General features: G+C 48.5%; 1 protein-coding gene across 2 annotated transcripts; it reads right to left on the bottom strand.

Moving 5' to 3' along the window:
* Nucleotides 1-2,418: 2,418 nt before the first annotated feature.
* Nucleotides 2,419-20,042, bottom strand: LOC106112719 (mucin-5AC-like). 2 transcript variants are annotated; one of them, XM_027791223.2, is made up of 9 exons: nucleotides 19,217-20,042; nucleotides 15,056-15,541; nucleotides 13,588-13,723; nucleotides 11,243-11,331; nucleotides 9,787-9,850; nucleotides 8,697-8,785; nucleotides 7,453-7,565; nucleotides 6,857-7,013; nucleotides 2,419-2,719 (listed from the first exon to the last, which is right to left on the bottom strand). In XM_027791223.2, the coding sequence occupies exons 1-9, from the start codon at nucleotides 19,269-19,271 to the stop codon at nucleotides 2,568-2,570; spliced, it is 1,341 nt and encodes a 446-aa protein (XP_027647024.1). In that variant the 5' UTR covers nucleotides 19,272-20,042; the 3' UTR covers nucleotides 2,419-2,567. The 2 variants fall into 2 exon arrangements, with proteins under 2 accessions (XP_027647024.1, XP_055653295.1); XM_055797320.1 differs by lacking the exons at nucleotides 8,697-8,785; nucleotides 9,787-9,850 and having other exon boundaries at nucleotides 19,217-20,038.
* Between the last annotated feature and the right edge of the window lie 195 nt (nucleotides 20,043-20,237).

Raw genomic sequence — 20,237 nt, forward strand, 5'->3', positions numbered from 1 at the left:
GTCTGATTGCTTGAGAAACTTCAGTGTCTTATTAAATATTAAAATTCATTCCTAGTTATTTAAGAAGTTGCTAATTCTTTTTTGTAAAACAGATCTGTATAGTTATATTTGCACGTTTATTTTTTTTTTCTTTAAAGAAAAAAAGGGAAATGATACATACTGTGGTTTGGCAGTGAGGGAACTGGATGTTGTTCTTTCATAGTGAAAACTTACACTCCAAGTCTTCCTAAGAGACTCTGTGCAAATAGTTTTAAGCTTGTATGGAGGTGATAATGATTGTGCTTTGGCTTGTTTTCACAGTGTTGCTCATCACAAAAGTGTTGACATTTTTTTGCAGTCCAGTTTTTCCTGTTACAGTGCTCTTTCCTGTTGCTCATAATTTCGTAGGCTTTAACAACTTTTAACTGGTCATGGAATCCTACCAGTTCCATTCTCTTGGGTTCATTTAGCTGTCACTGGTGCTGCTCCTGCTTGGTCTGGTCTGAATTTGACTGCATTTTGCTTTTTGAGCCGGGTTTTTGTTTGGGTCTGGTTTCACTTCATGCATGGAATCTCCCGTGTCTGACAGCAGCTACATACATACATATATATATATATATATATATATATATTTTAAAGAGCATTTCAGAAAATTGCTTTGATACTAATGGATTACTGTTCTGCTGAGATCCTCTGGTGCTGTGCATCAGGATTGTGTCCCTGTGCTGCTGTCATGAATAACCACAGGTTTTTGCCATTTGAGAAACTTAACGCCTGTCTGCTAAATCAACTGTGAGAGAGACTGTTGGGATGTGGGGAGCTTTGCCTGTGCTGTGCAGTGGCGTTTGGGGTATGGTTTATAGGTACTAATCCATGTTGCTACTGCTCCAGATTAGAGTCATAGAATGGTTTGGGTTGGAAGGGATGTTAAAGATCATCTAGTTCCAACCCCCCTGCCACGGGCAGGGACACCTTCCACTAGACCAGGTTGCTCCAAGCCCCACCCAGCCTGGCCTTGAACACCTCCGGGGATGGGGCATCCGCAGCTTCTCTGAGCAACTTGTCTGACCACAAAGAATGAGGTACCTCCCTTCCTACCCATTTATTCATCTGGCATAGTTGAAAGAGATCAGAGAACTCATATATATATATTATTATTTTTTTTAAACAGAGTAACACCTCCCCTGGGGAGAAGAGACTGAGCAGCTGAGGGCAGTAATCACTTAACCCCCCTCCGGCTGGGTTACTTCAGCTGACTGCTGCTGCACTAGCCCAGCAAAAGACTTAACATGAGAAGTAACACCTGCTTCCACCTTGGTACACATTCATTGAAAAGCAGAGATCCTTTAATGTAGATGCTATTTTTACTAGCGCTCATAGAGCTGGTGAAGCACAGGACTGTGACAAAAGGCCACAGGTGGCTGGCCTGTCTGGGGTTACACAGCACACCTACTACGTGTATGAATTTCACTGTAGGAAGAGGAGGACAACAGGGTGGGAAGGTTAAGAGTCTGCAGTTACTGATGTTACGGAGCAGTTGAAGCTGGCTCCATTACAGTTGACGGGCATTTTTGAGTGCCTGGTGTGGTGACCTCAAATGGCCACCAGGACCAGGTGCAGAAAGCTAAAGATCACTGTGAGAAAAAAACCACGCATAATGAGCAAACAACAAATTTGAAAAGAGATGGGTCAACCAGCCAAACAAACACCTGCATGATTTGAAATCATCCCTGTAAAATACACAAATACAAAAAATGCACACAGGAGAAAGCTTGGAGTGCCACAGCTCTGTGGGGCAAACAGGTAGAGAACACACGTGCTGCTCTTGTGGGTGGGAGACGAATCAACTGTCAGTGATCAGGGCAAAGACTTTACATGGGCATTAAAGCAATGGGTCTAGTACAGGCACATCTCCTAGGTGTGCAAAAATGTGTGAGGCATCTTCCATGGCTGCAGCATGCTGTTCTGTCTGGCTCCAAATGGTTGCCAGTTTCACGTCGTAACCCATGTGGCTCAGCAGAGAAAGAAACAGTTCCCGTGAGCTTTGCTGGAAGTTTTGAGTTGCTTTTGTAGCTCTAGTATGAAGGACCACCTTACAACAAGAAAGAAAAGACACATATTTGTCCAGGAGTCAACCATTATTTTAGCTGCATGTTTTCTCACAGCTGAGAGGAAGGGGAAGGCTTTGGGATCCCTGTCCTGGACTTAAAGTGATGGCAAAGTTTTGAGAATGGAAAAGAAAAAGTCGGTCCTCACTCAGTTTGTTGAGCTGACTATTGAAATGGAAAAAGAGACCTAATTGTTTGCTGTTGTGGTGTGGGGTTTTTTCCTGAGGAAAGCAGTATTAATTGTAAAAGAAGGCAGGAATTGAAAGGCTAAGATTTTTTTTGTCAGTCCATTTTAGTACGGCTGGCACCAGGGTTGGTTAGCACAAGTAGCCACAACTCAAAAATTCAGTTTTATTTCTTGGCACTTATTTTAGCTATGCAGAAATAGGTTGCTCATGGTTGAACACCTTGCCTATACAGACACATCTGTATTGTCCCAGGTAAAAGAGAAGCAAGATGGTTGCTGATAGTATGTCCTAGCTACCAGCCAGCATAGACAGGTTCTGTGTGCTCAGTCCCCCCATAAGTTGTGTGTCGTCCTGAGCCTCGGGGTAGCAATAGAGACTTTAACAATTTCTTGCTATATTCTTGCCTTCTTCTTAGAACTATTAGAAAGACAGCAAGGATTCCACCTGGAAAATAAGGTATGGTAGTTATTTTCAGATGGAAAAGTAAAGTTTCAGGTGATATTTGCTGTAGGCCTTCCCAACTCAAGGATTCTCTTCTGGTAAAATAAGGGGATTTTCTCTCCTACATACTCTGCACCAAAAAAAACCCAACCCCCCCCCCCCCCAAAAAAAAACCAAAAACCCAAAACCCAAACCAAAAACAACCAACTAGCTGTAATAACAAAGACCCAACTTCAGCATTTCGGTTTTACTCTGGAAGCTGTATGACTAATGGCAGGGTTTAATAATTCAGAAACTTCCTTTCCTACTCTGTGGAACTGTTATTTTGCACTTGGCATCTTACCCATTGCAGATCCCACCAAAGGATCTTGTTGAGAAATGACCTTACACTGAAGCACAAGAACTAACTAACTAAAGATTAACTTTGAGTCTAGACTGAGATCAGGACTGTCAGGAAAATTTACTTTTAGATTGGGCATAGACATGGAAATAATTGGTAAATACCAAGTACCATGACATTCTGTTTGTTTCTTTCTGGCAGAAGCATTATCAGGGAAAACTGATCTTAACATAAGAGCACAAATCTGTCGCTGTGATGCAATGTGGCCAGACAAATATATCCAAATTTAGGTTGTGTGAGCAGACAGTATCGTGGTAAACAACTGATCTGTCAGACCAGCCGTGAAACACTCGCAGGTTCCTGCATGGCCGTTCCCTTTACCCCTCTTCATAGCAAGCTCCATCACAGGCAGGAGTTCACTGAGGAATGCTGTTCTGTGACCCTCAGGCATGTTTATCTGAAATGCTGGTTAATGGGCCGTTGTCCCTAGGTGGACAGGCTTTTCATACAATTCATTTTAATCTACTTTTTCTAATTAATACTCACTTAAGATGACATCTGTTCTGGCAGATTTTTGGACTGCAGCCTGGCACAAGGGGATACAGGCCAGGGGAGGAGCGTTTACACAGCTCCAAGCCACAGCTTGTCGGCACAACCTTCATCTGCTCCCATAGGGATGTTTCAGCCCTCTGGAGATGAGCAGTCAACCAGTGCTCCTGGAGGTATAGCTCCTCCAGACCCTGCTGTCCTTTCCCCCCTTCTGTGTATCCATGCAGTCCTCTCCTCAGGTGCCAAGAGAAGAGTTTGATGAGAACAACTAGTGCTGCTGTGTTGTTGGAGAAGCAGCTTTGTTCTCCCGGTTGTCATGGGGAATAACACGTCAATTTTTATCTCTCCCCTGCCTTTTAACAACATGGAGAACAGGTCTGCAGGAGGCACCTAACTGTGGTGCCTAAGCCAGAGAAACCCATGGATATAAGGCTGCAATTCCTTATCCTCAGATGACTTAATCATCTCTCTAACTTGGAGATTAATAATCTTGTGGCAAGAGAGCTGGTAGTGTAAGAGGCACTTACAGTGGAGTTTCTGTTCATCTGCCTGTGCACAGCTGAGTCCTTCCCAGCTCGCTCGTCTGCCCTTTTTGCAATCCATAGCAGTAACAGTTGCTCATTTGCATTGTAACGGTTATCTCTGATTAAGCCTCCCCCAAATACTGATTAAAACGTACAGAACTCTTATTTTTCCCTTTGCTAAGACTACAAATGCTTATTCATTGTTTTGCAATGAGTATTCGTGGTGTAGCTTCCAAGAGGAAAAGCTCATCCACCCATTGGCTTGCCCTAATGAGCTAATTCCAGCAGGTGGCATCTGGGATGAGGGATGCTCCACATGCTGAACAGAGAGCTTTGGCTGAAACTTGGTGGGGAAAAAGAGAATTTACCACCTTCGGAAGAAGGAGCAGGCAGCTCTGGAGGACTACAAGGACATTGTGAGGTTACACAGGGCAAAGATTAGAGAGGTGAAATCCCAGCTAGAACTCAAGTTGGCCACTGCCATAAAAGATAAAAAATGTTTCCACAAATATATTAGAAACAGAAGGAGGGCCAAGGACAATCCTACTGGATGCAGGGGGGAACATTGCCACACAGGATGAGGAAAAGGCTGAGGTACTTCATGCCGCCTTTGCCTCAGCCTTTAATAGTAAGACCCGTCACCCTCAGAGTACTCAGCTCCCTGCGCTGGAAGACAGGGACGAGGAGCAGAATGAGGTCCCCACAGCCCAGGAGGAAACTGTCAGTGACCTGCTGCTCCACTCAGACACGCACAGGTCTGTGGGGCTGGGTGAGATCTACCTGGAGGCACTGAGGGAGCTGGCAGAGGAGCTTGCCAAGCCGCTTTCCATCATTTAGCAGCAGCCCTGGCTCACTGGGGAGGTCCCAGCAGACGGGAGCTCAGCCAGGGTGACACATTCACAAGAAGGGCAGGAAGGAGGATCAGGGGAACTACAGGCCTGTCAGCCTGACCTTGGTGCCAGGGAAGGTTACGGAGCAGGTCAGCCTGAGTGCCATCATGTGGCACATGCAGGACAGCCAGGGGATCAGGCCCAGCCAGCACGGGTTCATGAAAGGCACGTCCTGCCTGATGAACCTGATCTCCTTCTACAACAAGTAGATGAGGGAAAGGCCATGGGTGGTGTCTACCTGGACCTTACTAAAGCCTTTGACACCATCTCCCACAGCATCTCCTGGAGAAACTGGCTGCTCATGGCTTGGGTGCCGCGGTCTGTGCTGGGTTAGGAGCTGGCCGGGTGGCCGAGCCCAAAGCGCGGTGGGGAATGGAGTTACCTCCCGCCGGTGGCCGGTCACAGGGGTGTCCCCAGGGCCCAGCGCCGGGGCCAGTCCTGTCTCATGCCTTTATGGATGATGTGGGCGAGGGGATCGAGTGCACCCGCGGCCAATTTGCAGATGGCACCAAGCCGGGGGGAGCGTGGCTGTGCCGGGGGCAGGGGGCTCTGCGGGGGGCTCCGGGCAGGCCGGGCCGAGGGGCCGGGGCCGGTGGTGTGGGGGTCCCCAGGGCTGAGCGCCGGGCCCTGCCCCTGGGTCACACCAGCCCCCGGCAGCTGCGGGCTGGGGGCAGGGGGCTGGGAACTGCCCGGTGGGACAGGGCCCGGGGGGGCTGGGCGGCAGCGGCTGGGCATGAGCCCCCAGCGTGCCCAGGTGGCCCAGGAGGCCAGCAGCGTCCCGGCCGGTGTCCGAAACGGTGTGTCCGGCAGGGCCGGGGCAGCGCCTGTCCCCCTGCCCTGGGCACTGGTGGGGCCGCCCCGCGGGGCCTGGGCTCAGCGTTGGGCCCCTCACGGCCAGACAGACACTGAGGGGCTGGAGCGTGTCCAGAGCCGGGCAGGGGCTGGGGCAGGGGCTGGGGCACCAGCCTGGGGGGGGCGGGGGGGTCAGCCTGGAGAGAAGGGGGCTGGGGGGGACCCGGTGGCTCTGCAACAGCCTGGCAGGAGGCTGTAGCCAGGGGCGTCAGTCTGTGCTCCCAGATAACAAGTGACAGGACAAGAGGAAACAGCCTGCAAGCTGCATGAGGGGAGGTTTAGATTGGATAGTAGGAAAAATTCCTTCACGAAAAGGGTTGTCAGGCATTGGAACAGGCTGCCTAGGGAGGTGGTGGTCCCCATCCCTGGAGGTATTTAAAAGCCATGTAGATGTGGTGCTTAGGGACATGATTTAGTGACGGGCTTGGTAGCGCTGGGTTAAGGGCTGAACTTGATGATCTTGAAGGTCTTTTCCAACCTAAATGATTCTGTCGTTCTACATACTCAGTAGGTGTTTGTTGTCTTTCATGCTGTTGGTTACAAGGTGCCCTACAGCATTCATACAACCAACACTGCACAAGCTGACAGTGCCTTGTCCTGCTGGATGCTGTGGCAAGAGCTAGAGGGGGAAATGCTTTTAGAAAACTTGAAGTCTCGTACCAAAAGGAAATCGTCCTTTTTCCTACTTTTGGGCAGCAAAGAAATTCCTGTTTTGGGGCCCATATATGTACTTGCTTCCCAAAGGCAAACAAACCTTCAGCATTATGCCAGCCTTCCCTCAAGCAAGCACAGCAATATCCCTACTTACAAATGGGGAAAGGATTATCATTTGCATTGAAGGCAGACAGAAAGACCTTTTTTAGAAATCCAGGTTTCCAGAAACACAAAACACACCATCCAGAGAGCACCACTGGCATAACACAAAGGCACCCAGCTGCAGAAGGGTGTCTGGTTTTAGCAGAGGACGAAGAAGACCGACACTTACCTGCTGAGAAGACAGCCAGGAGAATGACCGTCAGGGGAGTCAGCTGGCAGGAGTTCCCTGCCTTGTAAAGAAAGACCTCCATGCAGTACGCCGGTTCAGTGCTGCCCGTGGGGCAAAAGGCATCGGGAGGGCACTTGACCGGGGTCACATCTGGGCTCTGCCCAAGAGAAGAAGTAATTCAGCACCAGCAAACAGCGAGGACTGCATAAGGTAACTAGCGTGAAGGGAGGTGACACTTCAGCATTAAAAAAACATGAGGAAAATAACCAAGTAATTAACCTGCCATCATTAAATTCAGCCTGTCTGCTCCTATGGTGTTATTCAGAGCAAGGCAAAGAGCAGAAGATGTCATTATACAGCATGTCCATACACCACCACCCCCTCATTAAAGGACACACCATCCTCTGCTGTTCCCATGATGAGACCAGACAGCTCCAAGGGTGGCACAAAGCCAAGCTCCAGGTGCCATAACTTTAACCAGCCCTGTCTCTGTTTAAGAATAGGAAAGAGGCTCAGATAAAAACGGCATTAAGTGTATTTTGCTTGTCTTGGGACAGCTGTATTTGTTAATCCAGGCTGTCAAACCAGAGACTCACAGGGCAGTAGTGATTTTCTGGGCACAGGTCACAGCTCTCCTTGCCCTGCTGTAACTGGTATTCTCCTGGCCTGCAGAGCTTGCATTTGTTATCACTGGGACCTTTGAACGTACCTAAAACAGCAAATAAGCACAAAAATTAAGATCTGGGACTAGACTCTGGGGCCTTTGCAATTGCATACGGATGACTGAGCTTTCAAAGACACAAGGAGAAAGACCATTAAATACTTCACGTGTATAACAAAAGCTGAGCCTGGGCTTTGGCCCTTGCTCAGTGGCAAAGGGGCAGGACAGAACAAACGAGGACAGAGGGACTAAAGGATATCTGAGGTTAGGTCTTGGCAACCAGAGTTGTTGCCAAGTACGAGTGGAAGTATGGCAGGAGATGGGTTAGTAGTGAGCTCTGGCTTTAAAGCTGACAGAAGGTTGGAGCTGGAGGCCAGTAGTGTTTCATCCTCTCCAATTCTGGATTCAAAACCTTTTCTAGCTGTTTGAAACTCACTGAGCAAAGTTTAAAGCACAGCTCAGATTCCTAAGCTTTGTGGGAATGACAGGTCACAGAAGTCCTGGGTCTCAAAGCAGCAAATATTTTTCTGCATGTTTATAACACAACTTACCTGCAAGAAATCCCTGCTACTGCCTCCAGAACAGAGGCTCACCATCGGTGGCTATGGGAGCAACCCGAGCACTCTGCCCTCCTGCTGGCTCACCCACCGGAGTCTGATGTTATTTAAGACAGCGATGCAAGGAGCAGGGTCGTTTCCTCACACACACACACCCCACTGACCTCCCCTTTGCCTCGCTCTTGCTGGGTGTGGAGCATCCCCCACCTCTGCTAGCAAGTCTGTGGTTTCATCAGCAAAACAACCACCACCAATGAAGACACTTTTTTGCTAGAACCATATGTAGCCACAGCTCTTAGCAGCCCCGGCATGCAGGCGACCAGCCTTCCTCCAAGCCATTAACCATGCCTGCGGGAAGGCATGGCATAGGCACAGTCTCCAGCTGTAGGTCCTAGCAAACTAGGAAGGGCCAAAAACCCCCAGCACCCTCCCATCACTGTGGGGGCAACAGTCTGCTCTGCAGATGTCAGCCAGGGCATCTGTGCCGCCAAGGAGTGGCAAACTCCAGGTCAGAGGCTCAAGTCTCAGGAATGCACCGTTCCTTCTGGTGCCAATGCAGGCACGTTCCCGCAGCTCCCCACTCCCCACCCCCCCACACCCCCTCCTCAGCTGCAGGCGTTACCTGGCAGGCAGGGCATGCACGCCTCCGACGCCTCCCGAAGAGCCTCTTGCCCAGCAGCACAAGGCAGGCACGCCGTGCAGCTGCTGCTGCTACGGAGGGGAGAGTAGGCACACAACGCTGTAGGACTGGCACTTCCAAGCCCAGCCCAGCCCACCAAAGCCAGCTCTCTTATGTATGCACAGACTGAAGTCTCCAGGGTCTACCAGGAACTAAGCTTTTGCCATTTTGTGGGTATTAACCGTGCCTCTCTCCCGTGTGGTTTGCTTGCGTGTCTAATTAGGGCTGGGCACATGATGATGTTTCTGTCCTCTCTTTGGTTACTTATTTGCATGACACTTGTAGGAACTTGCTGACCCAGAAGTCGCTATTCCTTAGCAAACTTGGCTGGAACCAGTCAGTGGGTACTGGCAGGGAGCTGGGAGAGAGACTGTGATACAGTTGGGTGAGCCCCGGGTCCAGTCTTGTGGCAATTTAATCAAGGGTCAGCAGAGATCTGCTGCATAACACGGGACAAATGAGCCCAAGGTGAGGTCAGGAGGAAGGTAAGTAAGTATTCATGTGCTAATTCACCTGTTTTGGATGTAAACCCCATGCAGGCAACCCTACCTGGTGGGTGCAGAGCCCATCACAAGGTACCCCACACTAGCACCTCTCTCAGGGCCTCCCTCCCACCCCGGAGGTGACAGCTCAGCCAGGGCAGTTTAACTACTGCCTTCTGCACATCCCTACTCAGAATAAATAAACCACCAGCTCAGCTTCAACCTACAGAATGCAGAGCGGTGCTCAGCTCAGTCCCTGTGCCAGGATCAGTCTGTCGGTGGTGTGCAATGCCCACACAATACAGCAACGCTGGGAAGCGGGTTGTGAGCTGATGCTCTACCATGTCATCACGGGGTACCTCCACACGTAGCCAGGATCCCCCCTTCATCATACCATCCCTCTCTTGCCAGGGTCAGCACCAATGTCCCTACAGCTAAAACGGCAGGCGACTCGCCTTTGGCCACTGCATTGGTTCTTCTAGTTCTGTGGCTAAAAGAAAACCACCCCTCCCTGTCTGCCTGATGGCCAGCATCACAAGCAGACTTCTTACTTGCAAAATGATCCAGGCAGGCAAGGCAGACAAAAAACTGCATTTTGCTTAGAGCTAAAATAGCCTGAAAAAGAGAAAAGTAAGGCTTCAGGGTCTTTCCTCCACCACCACCACCACACATCGTTGTATATTTGCTCATCTCATCTCCATTTTACAAGCAACCAAATCACCTCCCCACAACACACTTGAAGTGCCATTTCATGGGCTAACTCAGGACTTTCGTTTTTCTATTTGTCAAAAGCCCTGAAGGAGCAATGACAGTTTCATAACGACCTCTGCCATGCTGGGGCAGGCCTTAGGCAGATTTCCCTGGTGTCACTCTCACATCCAAAACCCTGCCAGGGAAACAGAACGACCTGTCAACCTTCCTAGCACTGGGTTCAGCTGCAATGAAGCTGAAATAGGCGATTCCAGTGTCGACTCCTAGGTTATTCCGCTGGAGCAGGTCTCTGGCCAGGGCAAGCCTCTCCAGGGGTTCCCCCACCCCAAGAAGCCTGGGGTGCATCTTCCCCCAAAAAGGAAGGGCACAAGACCCACCACCCAGGACGGCTCTGCTCAGTGCAGCAATCTGCTGTTCACCCTCCCTCCCTGCACCACCAGGGCCATGAATGGGCAGGAGGACACGTACAGATCCTTCCCCAAAGCACAAGGAGTGAAATGCCCTGAAATACATTTCACATTTATAAATTGCATTTGCAATTTATAAATGAATAAAGGGAGTGACATACTGCAGCACTGTCAGCAGCTAAGACTTTTCCCCTCTCAAACTTAGCAAGTGATAGCCAAGATTTAAGTACCAGCCAAACAGTTTGGTGGGCAGATTTTCAAAAGAACAGTTGTGCACGTATGAGGAGCACTTAATTTGTGTACAGAATAGCTGTTGCATTGCATGTGTTAATTAGGTTTTTGCATAAGTAAATGCTAGTCTGTTTTGAACATGTTGTTACACTGCGACCGCATTGTACCAGGTTCACAGTGCATTAGCCAGGTGCAAAGTAGCTTGCTGAAAACCCAGGTTTTAAGGTCTGGGCAATAAGGAGAGTTTTACACTTAATATTCAGACCACAGAAGATTGCCAAACTGAAAACAAAGATGGCTTAGACTAATTTTTGTCATTAAAAATAGAAGAATATTTTATTTTCCTAACACCCTCCTCCCCCTTGTGCTATAACTGCATTTCATAAACCTTCTTTCCTGACTTTCTGGAAAAGGCTTTCATTGCAGTGTTAGTACTAGCCTGCTGCTAACAGAAGCATGACTCTGAGATCTGTTCTTTTCATTTTAATAAAAATTTCAATAACAGAACAGAATCTGCTATTCTATATTTAGCCTGAACAAAATAACCTGTTTACTCTCCAGTGCTTTTAAGTTACCTGGTAATTGCATCTGGCCATGGGAAAAAGCATTGCATAGCCTGATGAAAATGCATTTGGGTTGAAAATAAATCAAAGCCTACCTTTCTCACACGCTCTGCAGACTGCAGCCCCAGACTCATTAGCAAAATGGCCAGGTGGGCAGGGAAGGCACACGGTGCTCCTTGTGAAGCTAGGAGAGGAGGAAGCAGAGGTGAATGCTATTTTAGGTCACCCAAGCCTCTATCGACTTTAAGAGGAGAGAGCAGAGCATAACTCCGTTTTACTGAGAAGTCTAGAAATAGGGTAATTATAAAGAAGGAGTTCAGGCAGAAAACCAATAATATAATCGCACCTGAATGTTTAAGGTCCACTGAAAAAATAAAGTTTTCTGTATTACTGACATTAGAGATGCCCTGTGCCTGTGGGCTATATGGAAAAGACAGGTTTTCTAGTCTGAATTCTAGGTCTTGAAAATTATGTTGTAGCCAGGCTTAAAAACCTGGGTTTAAAGCCAGGCTTTTATATTCACACTTGGAAATTGAATTGCATTAGAAAGGTGCTGGATGTTCAGCATTCATCAGCAATTTTTAAAGGAGTCGTTTGATTGTTGAAAGTTCACTCACTTCAGAGTCAAAAAAAGGAGCTAAACCACAGGTACTGATGTGTGAGAGTCCTGACCTTAAATAACAGAGGCTGTGGGAAAGGGGATACAATATGTTAGACCTCCAGGAGGAGGGGGAAGAAAAGAGGGAAAGGCAGAGAAAGAGAAAAGCTATTGCATTTGTCACCAACAGAGCCAAATCCCCAACAACAAGCATGTGGGGATAAGAATTTGTTAACATACTCAGAGATGTGTTGGAGGAAAACAAGGACATGTTCTTTAATTCCTTTGGAAACCCCAGGGCTGAGCAAGATTTGTGGGAAAAAAATAAAAATAAATTGGAAACATAGCAAATGCTTTGCTTAGAACAAACCAATACAGGGCCTGCACCAGCCAGAGCCACTCAAAGCTCAGGGAGTGCTGGATTCTCCAAATACCACAAAAATGTTAAACAATCCCATTGGAGCCCTGAGGCCCGGGCAGCTGCCACAGAGGTGGCCACGCACACACTGTGCCCATCAGACCCCCTCCCCTCCGCTTCCCTGCATCCCCCCTTCTACTGGTCCCCCCTCCAACATGCGTAACCCCAGCTGCTGTCTGCTGAACCTTCCTGTTCCCCGGCTCTGCATTGCCCTCTCCAACATCCCAACGGCAACGTGTGTGTGATGCCCTGAAGACTGCTTCTGATTATTTTTCTAAAGCGCTTGGGGGGGAAAAGGGGTAAATAAGGTAAGGCAGGTCCTCACAGCACCAACAGCAAGGGAGGAGCACGGAGGAGGAAGCTGGTGGCCCCTCAGACTCAGGGGCTGCTGCAAATAAACTGTGTGGTCAGCTCACCCGTCCCTGTGGGCATGTTCCCTCTCCCCAGGACTGACCTGAATGGAGGTGCTCTGCCAGGGACACTGTCCTGGGAAGCTCTCGCCTGTCCTTGCAGCTGCCTGCGGGACAAAGCCCACGGGCTGCTGGCAGCAACCTGCAGCCAGAGGACACTTGTGCAGTGTACCCAGGGTGAGGCAGCCTGGTGAAACTGCAAGGCTGGGCTTCTGGCTGAGATATCGTTAGCTTTTCCACACTATAGCATCCCAAATATATTGCTTTAGATGCCAGTAACTTAAATGTAATGAATCCCTTGGAGGCAACAGAATAGGGATTGAGAAAGTAATTGGGCAAAGCATAGAGATAAAGCCAGTTGGCTAGAGATATCCTAGAAAAAAGCTGAGGAACTGAACCCACACCTCGCTCCCAAGTGTGCCCCCATCACAAAAAAAAAAAAAAAAAAAAAAAAGATTTTTTTTTCTCCCTCCTAACACATACAAAAGACTGCGGGGGAAAAAAAGGCAGCCTGCAGAGAGCTGGAGCTGCGTCTGGGAAGCCCTCGGCACAAGGACACCCACACCAAGGTTTCCTGATGGAAAGGATGTAGCAGTGCTAAGAGGCACACACCTTCACACCTCCGCCTGCCCCACGGGGAGTTCATTTGAAGAGCAGAGAGAAGGGCAGCCTGGGGCTTCTCCAGAGGCAGGGCTGTTTGTAGGTCAGCTTAACAGGCACGTAGCTATTTCAGCTTTGCAGTGACTGAGCTCCCTGACCCAGTTTGCCACAAAGCCCAGTGAGAAGCCAGGGAGCGCACGGCCTCTCGCTGCCACCGCCTACTATCTTGCATCATGGGTGGGTGCAGCGAGCCCTGAGCTGCTCTTTCTCTCAGAGATGTAAAACCCCCTGTGTTTCCCACTGAGAAACAACCCTGGCAGTGCTTTTCCTATAGCCCAAAGGAGATTTTGACAGCTGGGAAGTGTTTTGAGGAAGAGCAGCCACCACCCCATGCCCAGCAGCTCAGTCACTTACTTGGCATAATGGCCCTGAGGACAAGGCAGGCATGATGGTTGCCCACTTTCGGGCTGGTAGTGGCCCAGCGGGCAGGAGGTGCAGGCACTGGGGTCTATGCACGAGCCCCCCCCACAGCACGAGCAGCTCAAGGTGCCTAAATTGGAACAAAAAAGTCAGGATTAGGATCGCGAGACTTAAACTCCGGCTGCCATGGATGCAGAAGCATTGGGATGCAACCCCACCTGCAAGACAGTCTTGGAGAATAGAAACTGTAATATTAATGCTAATTATCCTGCTGTGCATCATTAGCAAGCTGAAGAATAGCCATAAGATGATCTAAGGTCTCAAGTCTGTCAGCGTGGATTTCTGGTAATTAAGATAACTGCTTTCTTCTCTTTTAACTTGAGGGGCCAGGAGGGTTTCCCTTGTTTTCTCTCCCACACACAAACAAAAAACTACTACATACTCCTTTGGATAACTGATAATTTAGGCTTGTGGGAAGCAGAACTGAAGAATAAAACCCCAGAGCAGAGGATCTGCCTTAAGCAGCAACAGCTTTTCTTTCAGGACAGGTACCATGGCATTCCCACCAGATACAAGCTCTAGCCCTCTCTGCTCCACAAAACAAATCCAAGCTACACAGAGTAATCATGCAGGATTTGCTGTAGCTGCACACATCAGACCTGCCATCCCACCGCTTGCAGGACCCAGTCCTTGGTGTTGCAGCAACCAAGCATGGGAAAAGGAGAAGACCCCGCAGATGAACATCCTGCATGTGAGTGAGACAGGAATTACCTCCCATCCTCTGCAGATTTACCCCAAAGCATCAGAGCTGCTCATTCCTCTTTTAAAAAGTGCCCTTCAGTGGGGGAAGTAAGCAAAAAGTACATGACTTGTATTTTAGGGATTTTTTTAAAAAATTTCAGATTTTTTGGGGAATGTGATGGTGATGTTTAAACACCCCCCCCCCCCCCAAAAAAAAAAAAAACCAACCAAAAAAACCAAAAACAACCAAACAAACAAAAAAGCAAACGAAAAAGAAACACAAAACCAACCATGTTACAACATAACTAACTTCTGGAAAAGGTAATTCTATGCACTCTTGACCACAACAGGGATTGACTGAGTAGCTTCCCAAGCCAAAGTGAAAAGGCTGTTTCTATAGCAGAGATTCCGTTTCCAACATTCGAGACATATTTAGAAGCTGTCCTTGTATTTGGCACCTTACCTCAAAGCAACACCCTCCGGCCAACAGATCAGGGTTGCACCTGTGCCACACTTTGTGCCAGAACCCCACCGCTTCTTCATCCTACTGGGGAAGCCTCGGGAAGACCAATACACAGCACAAGGCCAGCAACGGCCAAGTCTAACCAGAAAAGTACAATGAATTAGCTCCCACTCCTGCTGCCTGTCCCAGCCTCCAACAGGGGAACGTGTGCTGGTTTCACCTCCCTTGATGAGTCACTTTGCCACCTAACACTCTTACCTTCACTGGGATACGTCCCTGGGGAGCAGCGGGCACAGGCCGTCATGTTCACTCTGCTGCAGTTCGAGGGTTTGGGGGTGGTGAGGAATGGAGCTGCTGATGGGACCCTGGGAGACGTGGTCATGCCTGGAGGGGACACTGGGGCACTGGTGGGTGCAGCCATCGGTCCCGTAGACACTGGAGAGGTGGCCATGCTGCCAGAGATGAGGACGGTCACATCTTTCGCGGTGGGCAGAGCCTTATCAGGCTCTTTTGTGCTTGGATCAGCAGAGGGTGCTGCTGTGGACATGACAAGGTTTGCAGTGGTTGATGCCACGCTGGCTGAGAGTGTTGCAGGGGCAGCTGGGGCAGCAGAAGCTGTGGTATTGGTTGCACTGGGAGGTGCTGGCGTTGACACAATGAGGACCTGCGTGGTAGTTGCACTGGGAGGCACTGGTGTTGATGCAGTAGGGACCTGGGCGGTGGTTGTCTGGCCTAAAGTAATACCTAAGAGAAGAAGTAACATCCTTAGTGGCCATATTATTGTTCTGCCTTTAACAGAGGCTTCCCATTAGGGCTTTATCAGTTGCTTAACCCCTGTATCCTTGTCTGATGTCCAGAAACCCCCTTCTGCTCTGTTCCACTGCAGAGCAATTCAGAAAAAAGGAGGCAAACATGGGCAGCATCTAAGCATCCCTGGCATACCAGAGACTTATCAAGGAAATAAATTAGTGGGTCCATGAGGCCACAACTCAGTAGATGCAGATGTCCAGGAGGTCTGACTCTCCTGGATAAAAAGGCACAACAACAGCCTGAGGCACTCGGTTTTGTTAGCTACAGCTCCTCGAGACACTTTATCCTGAGATGTCACAACAGTCTGACTTAAGATGCTTGTCAAGTAGCTGGCTGTTTTATCCCATCTCAGTTAAAGGGATCAAAACAGAGAAGTCATGGGTGTGAGATTATTTATTTTTTTTAAGCTGTTCTGGAGATACAGCCAGTAACCAGAAGGGAACCCACAGGCCAAGACTCGCTTTGATTCTGAAATCCCCCCTTCAGAGTGGGGACAGCTGTAATCTTCTGAGAAAAGTGGTGTTACTACAGTTCAAGTTGTTTCGCCATGATGCGTAGTGGACCGAAATGTTGTTTGCTGCTGAAAGCCATCTCTTGACACACAAGCACAGGGGATGTCTTCCAGTCTCTGAACAGAGGAGAGACCCATAAGCCTAAACATGAAAAGTAGCAAGCTGGTTTTAATTTAGCAGTGTGGTACTAAGCAAAGGAAGCAACGCAAAAACAAAATAGCCAGCTCCTGCCACAACAGCTGTCACATCAGCTTGAGTCAGAAACTCAGGGCAAGGATTTACTCTAAAATAACTGCAGCTTCAGAAAATGTCCAACTTTACACAGCATCAGTATGCAACTATGGCTAATAACATGGTGTTTACATGCTCTTCCAACCACCACACATGTGCTAAGCCATGCCAGCAAGAGGGCCTGCTGAAATCAAGCGGCCATTGGCATGGAAAGTAAAACGACTGTTTTAAGGACTTGCTTTATGGGTTTCAAGGAGCTCAAAGAGTGCAGCTGACAGCCAACAGCAGGGTGTGGATGAGGAATGACATGAGCAGGATGAGAAGCTAGGGACTCAGAGGGGCAGCACTGTTGAGTCGCAACAGGACAAGCACCAGGTGACCGCAGACCTACAGGGCCCTGTTGGCTCTTTCCCAAGCCCGCTTCTCCTCCAGCCAGCCTATGATTTCTCTCTCAATTTTGGCTACAGCACGTGAAGCTGGGCACCATGGGTACCAGTGCTTAGCCCCACCATAGTATGAACAACAATATGCAGACCAAGCTGACTAGTATCTCTAGTTAAATTTCTACAGCAAGATCAGGAGACTGAATAAAAGAGTCCTTACAAAGTTGCGATCACATGGAGAGAGCTCACTGGAAGTTCTCCCCCCTGTTGCATACTGCCTGCTTTGTACTCCACTGTGTGCAAAAAACTATCTTTCTGTACCTATTGAAGGAAGCAGCAGATAAGCAGCCAGACCATCTGGGCCACTGCCCACATTTTCTTGCTGTAGCCCCCAGCACAGATGCTGAATTTAACAGTGAACGTTCTGTGGCGTATTTGTTTGCCCCAGGCCCAAATCCAGGTGACCTGGAAACACCAGCTTTGGTCCTAGGCAGGGAGCGCAGCTCTGCACCCCTCAGAGGACACTGCTGCCTCGGCTGTGCCTTGACCCTGGGCCAAGATGCACAGTTCTCCACCTGACTCACCTGCTTTAAGGGCTGAAGTAAGTCTGCTTCTCTTTCCTCACATCCAGCGATCAGCAGAGTCGGTGCCGAGTTTTATTGCACTGATCTCAAAATAAATGCTAGCAGTAAGTCAACGGCCCCATCAAGTTCTCCTGGGAAAAGCTCTCAGGACCACTGGGATCAAAGTCCAATCTCTCACAGAGCAGCTTGTCCCCAACATTTGCTCAGCTCTGTCAGCCAGAGGCACTGCAGGGGATTTAAACGCCTCGGGCTGCACACCATTTTTTAGTTGAATATTGCTTTTTTGTAAGCTTCCGTTGGCTGGCTGGTTCTGGTGGTAAATGGTGGTACTGTTAGGATGAATTTTTTAAAATGGAAAACAACTTTTCGTAACATGTTACTGAAATAGTCACTAAAAAGCGCTTGCAAAACTTCAGTAGCCAGTACTACTTTTTTTTTTTTTTTTTTTCCTCCAGAAGTTGTTTAAACGAAATTATAAAGTAGGCAGGCTGGAAAAAATAGTTTTGAGCATCTAGTAAAAATGGGTGATGTTTTGTTTTACCGGTTGTAGTATCACAGGAGAAAAAACAATACTCAAACAACCTTAGCTTCATCAGACCCTCTTCTCTCCTGCACTTACCCTGTCTATGCCCAGGAGCAGTGATCTTGCTTCCTAGAGAATTTTATTTTTTTTTTTTTTAGGGATGCTGTGAATCAACAAAGGTATCTCCAGGGACACTTCAAGGATGGGTCACTCTCTGTGACACCTTGGCATCATGTGTCACTTCAAGAGCCTTAAGGACATCAGGGAAGGTCACTGAACTCTTAACTACAGAGCTAATCCTTCCTGACTTATGAGGCAAGCAACCCTGCTGACCTGCGAGGCACACAGACACCGGCTGGGAACTCACAAAATGCAGAAATCGGGCGGATGCTCCCTTATTTTTCCTTTCTCTCCATCTTGCACAACTGCACAGCCTGCCATTCTGAAAAACTAATCCTTCAAGCCAAACAAAACACAACCAAGCTAACAGTTACACATCTAGATGAAGATAATAATCATCTTTGGTGAATTCAACAGGTGAATAATTGGATCCTGAAACGGAGAGTTTCCTCAAGTCGTTTAATTCCATGAGAGTGCCAGACTACGGCTCGTACCTCATTACGTGCCCAGGCTGCCCTGTACGCACGCAGATAAGATGAGGCTCGGCAGGTATTTGCTCTGAGCAGCTCTGAGCAGTTCCTTGACAAGGAACTCAGTAAAATGCAAATTGTTCTAGCAGGGCTGATGGGTTCTTGATCCAAGAAGGGAGGTGGCTGCAGGGCCCCGGCAGCCTCCAGCCCCCCGAATGCAGGTGGACTGCAGGAAGGTACGTGATCTGAAGTGCAATGAGTTTTGCATATTCCACATAGCAAAAATATTAACTATAAGAACACAGATATTTATTTTTATATATATATATAGCTAAGCAGTACAAAAGGATGAAAAGAACAAGGTAAGGAGCAGATAGAGGCATGATTAGAAAAATGCCTGAATATTTTTGTATATGCTCTTTCTCTTATAAAGGCCCAGTTACTAAAATACCTCAAGAAAGTGAACATATTGGGGGATCCTGTTCCTTGGGGTTTAAGACAAGCCATGAAGAGGCCACTGCAAATCCTCAGTATGCAGAGTAACAGGGCTCTATTTTTTCTCCTTTTTTTTCCCCCTCTTACAAAAGCAAGTGTTTATATTTACCACATACAGCGCGTTTCCAACAGTGCCTATCTTTCAACACTTCCTTTTCTGCCTTCCCCCCCTGCTCTTTCCCAGCCCTCCTGCAGCACGCCGAGACTGCAAAGCCCAGTGCTTTCACAAGCCCTCTATGGCTTTACCCACCTCCATGCTCAGCCAGCAAACGCTGGTTCAGGAGGACTTACCTGTTAGACACACCGTGGTTAAGCTCCAAAGCAGAGGAGAGGGCCAGGCACTCATTTTTCCCTGAGGAGTAACACAGCTTGTCAAAAGGCAAGATCAGCAGCTACAGATCTCCCACACCCAACTGTTTATTCTCCTCTGGTTTTGTGCCCAATATTGTCACCTGACTCTGATCATGTGGCTCAGTCAACCTCCCCCCAACAAAGGCGGGGGGTTATATTCAGAGACTGCAACAGGTCTTAAGACGTTACTGACCTCAAAGCACAGTGCAAAGCTAAATACCGAGCAGAAGAGCAAACCTAAGCCTCTCCTTGCAGCGTGCAGAAGTACATGCAAGAGAAGCACGCTGGGGGAAGTGATGGGCTTGTAGAGAGGATGGGGCAGAGCTGTGCTGGAGCCCTGTGCCTGGCTGCTGGCCAGCCCCCCGTGACCTCGTCAAATAAAAAGGATTTCATTTTTTAGACACCCAGGATTGCCTGTAAGAAGAAAAATAACCCCAAGAAGAGTACACGGTTCAAAGCAGCTCCCATTTTAACTGAGATCAACCATGCCATAACCAAAATTCACTTTCTGGTGAGCATAGAGCATTCCCAATCAGCATTTCATCCCCCCCCTTGTTGCCCCCAAGTTGTCAAACTTGATGCATCAAGTTGTTGTGGTCAGGATCAAACTCAATGGCTCCGATTATGACGATTCTGAAGTGAGTACATTACGTTTAGCGAGGCCCCATCCCATTTTATTCCACATATTATCTGGTGGCTATCCTGCTTGCTGTTCATGCCCAGAGGCCAGGTTCTCCTTCCTGTGCCTGTGCTACCCAAGGACACAGATGTCCCTATGGCTTTCTCATCTGGTAGCCTTGCTTTGAAAGACACACACCCCACCCACCATTCGCCTCTGTGCCCATCGGTTGGTAGTCAGCATTGCCGAGCCTCCGCTGCCATGGAGGATTTCTTCTTGCACACAACTGAAGGCCGCATCTCACGTTACGTCACATTTTTCCCCACATTCAGGGAACAGCTG

This window comes from Falco peregrinus, chromosome 2 (assembly GCF_023634155.1).
Source record: "Falco peregrinus isolate bFalPer1 chromosome 2, bFalPer1.pri, whole genome shotgun sequence".
Lineage (NCBI taxonomy): Eukaryota > Metazoa > Chordata > Aves > Falconiformes > Falconidae > Falco > Falco peregrinus.

Coding starts and splice junctions, on each gene's coding strand:
- LOC106112719 (XM_027791223.2), bottom strand. CDS start 19,271: ATGAGTGCCTGGCCCTCTCCTCTGCTTTGGAGCTTAACCACGGTGTGT. Junction 13,724..15,055: donor AGGGACGTATCCCAGTGAAG/GTAAGAGTGTTA, acceptor GTTCCAATTTAG/GCACCTTGAGCTGCTCGTGC. Junction 8,786..9,786: donor CTGCCTGGATCATTTTGCAA/GTAAGAAGTCTG, acceptor TCCCCTCCGTAG/CAGCAGCAGCTGCACGGCGT.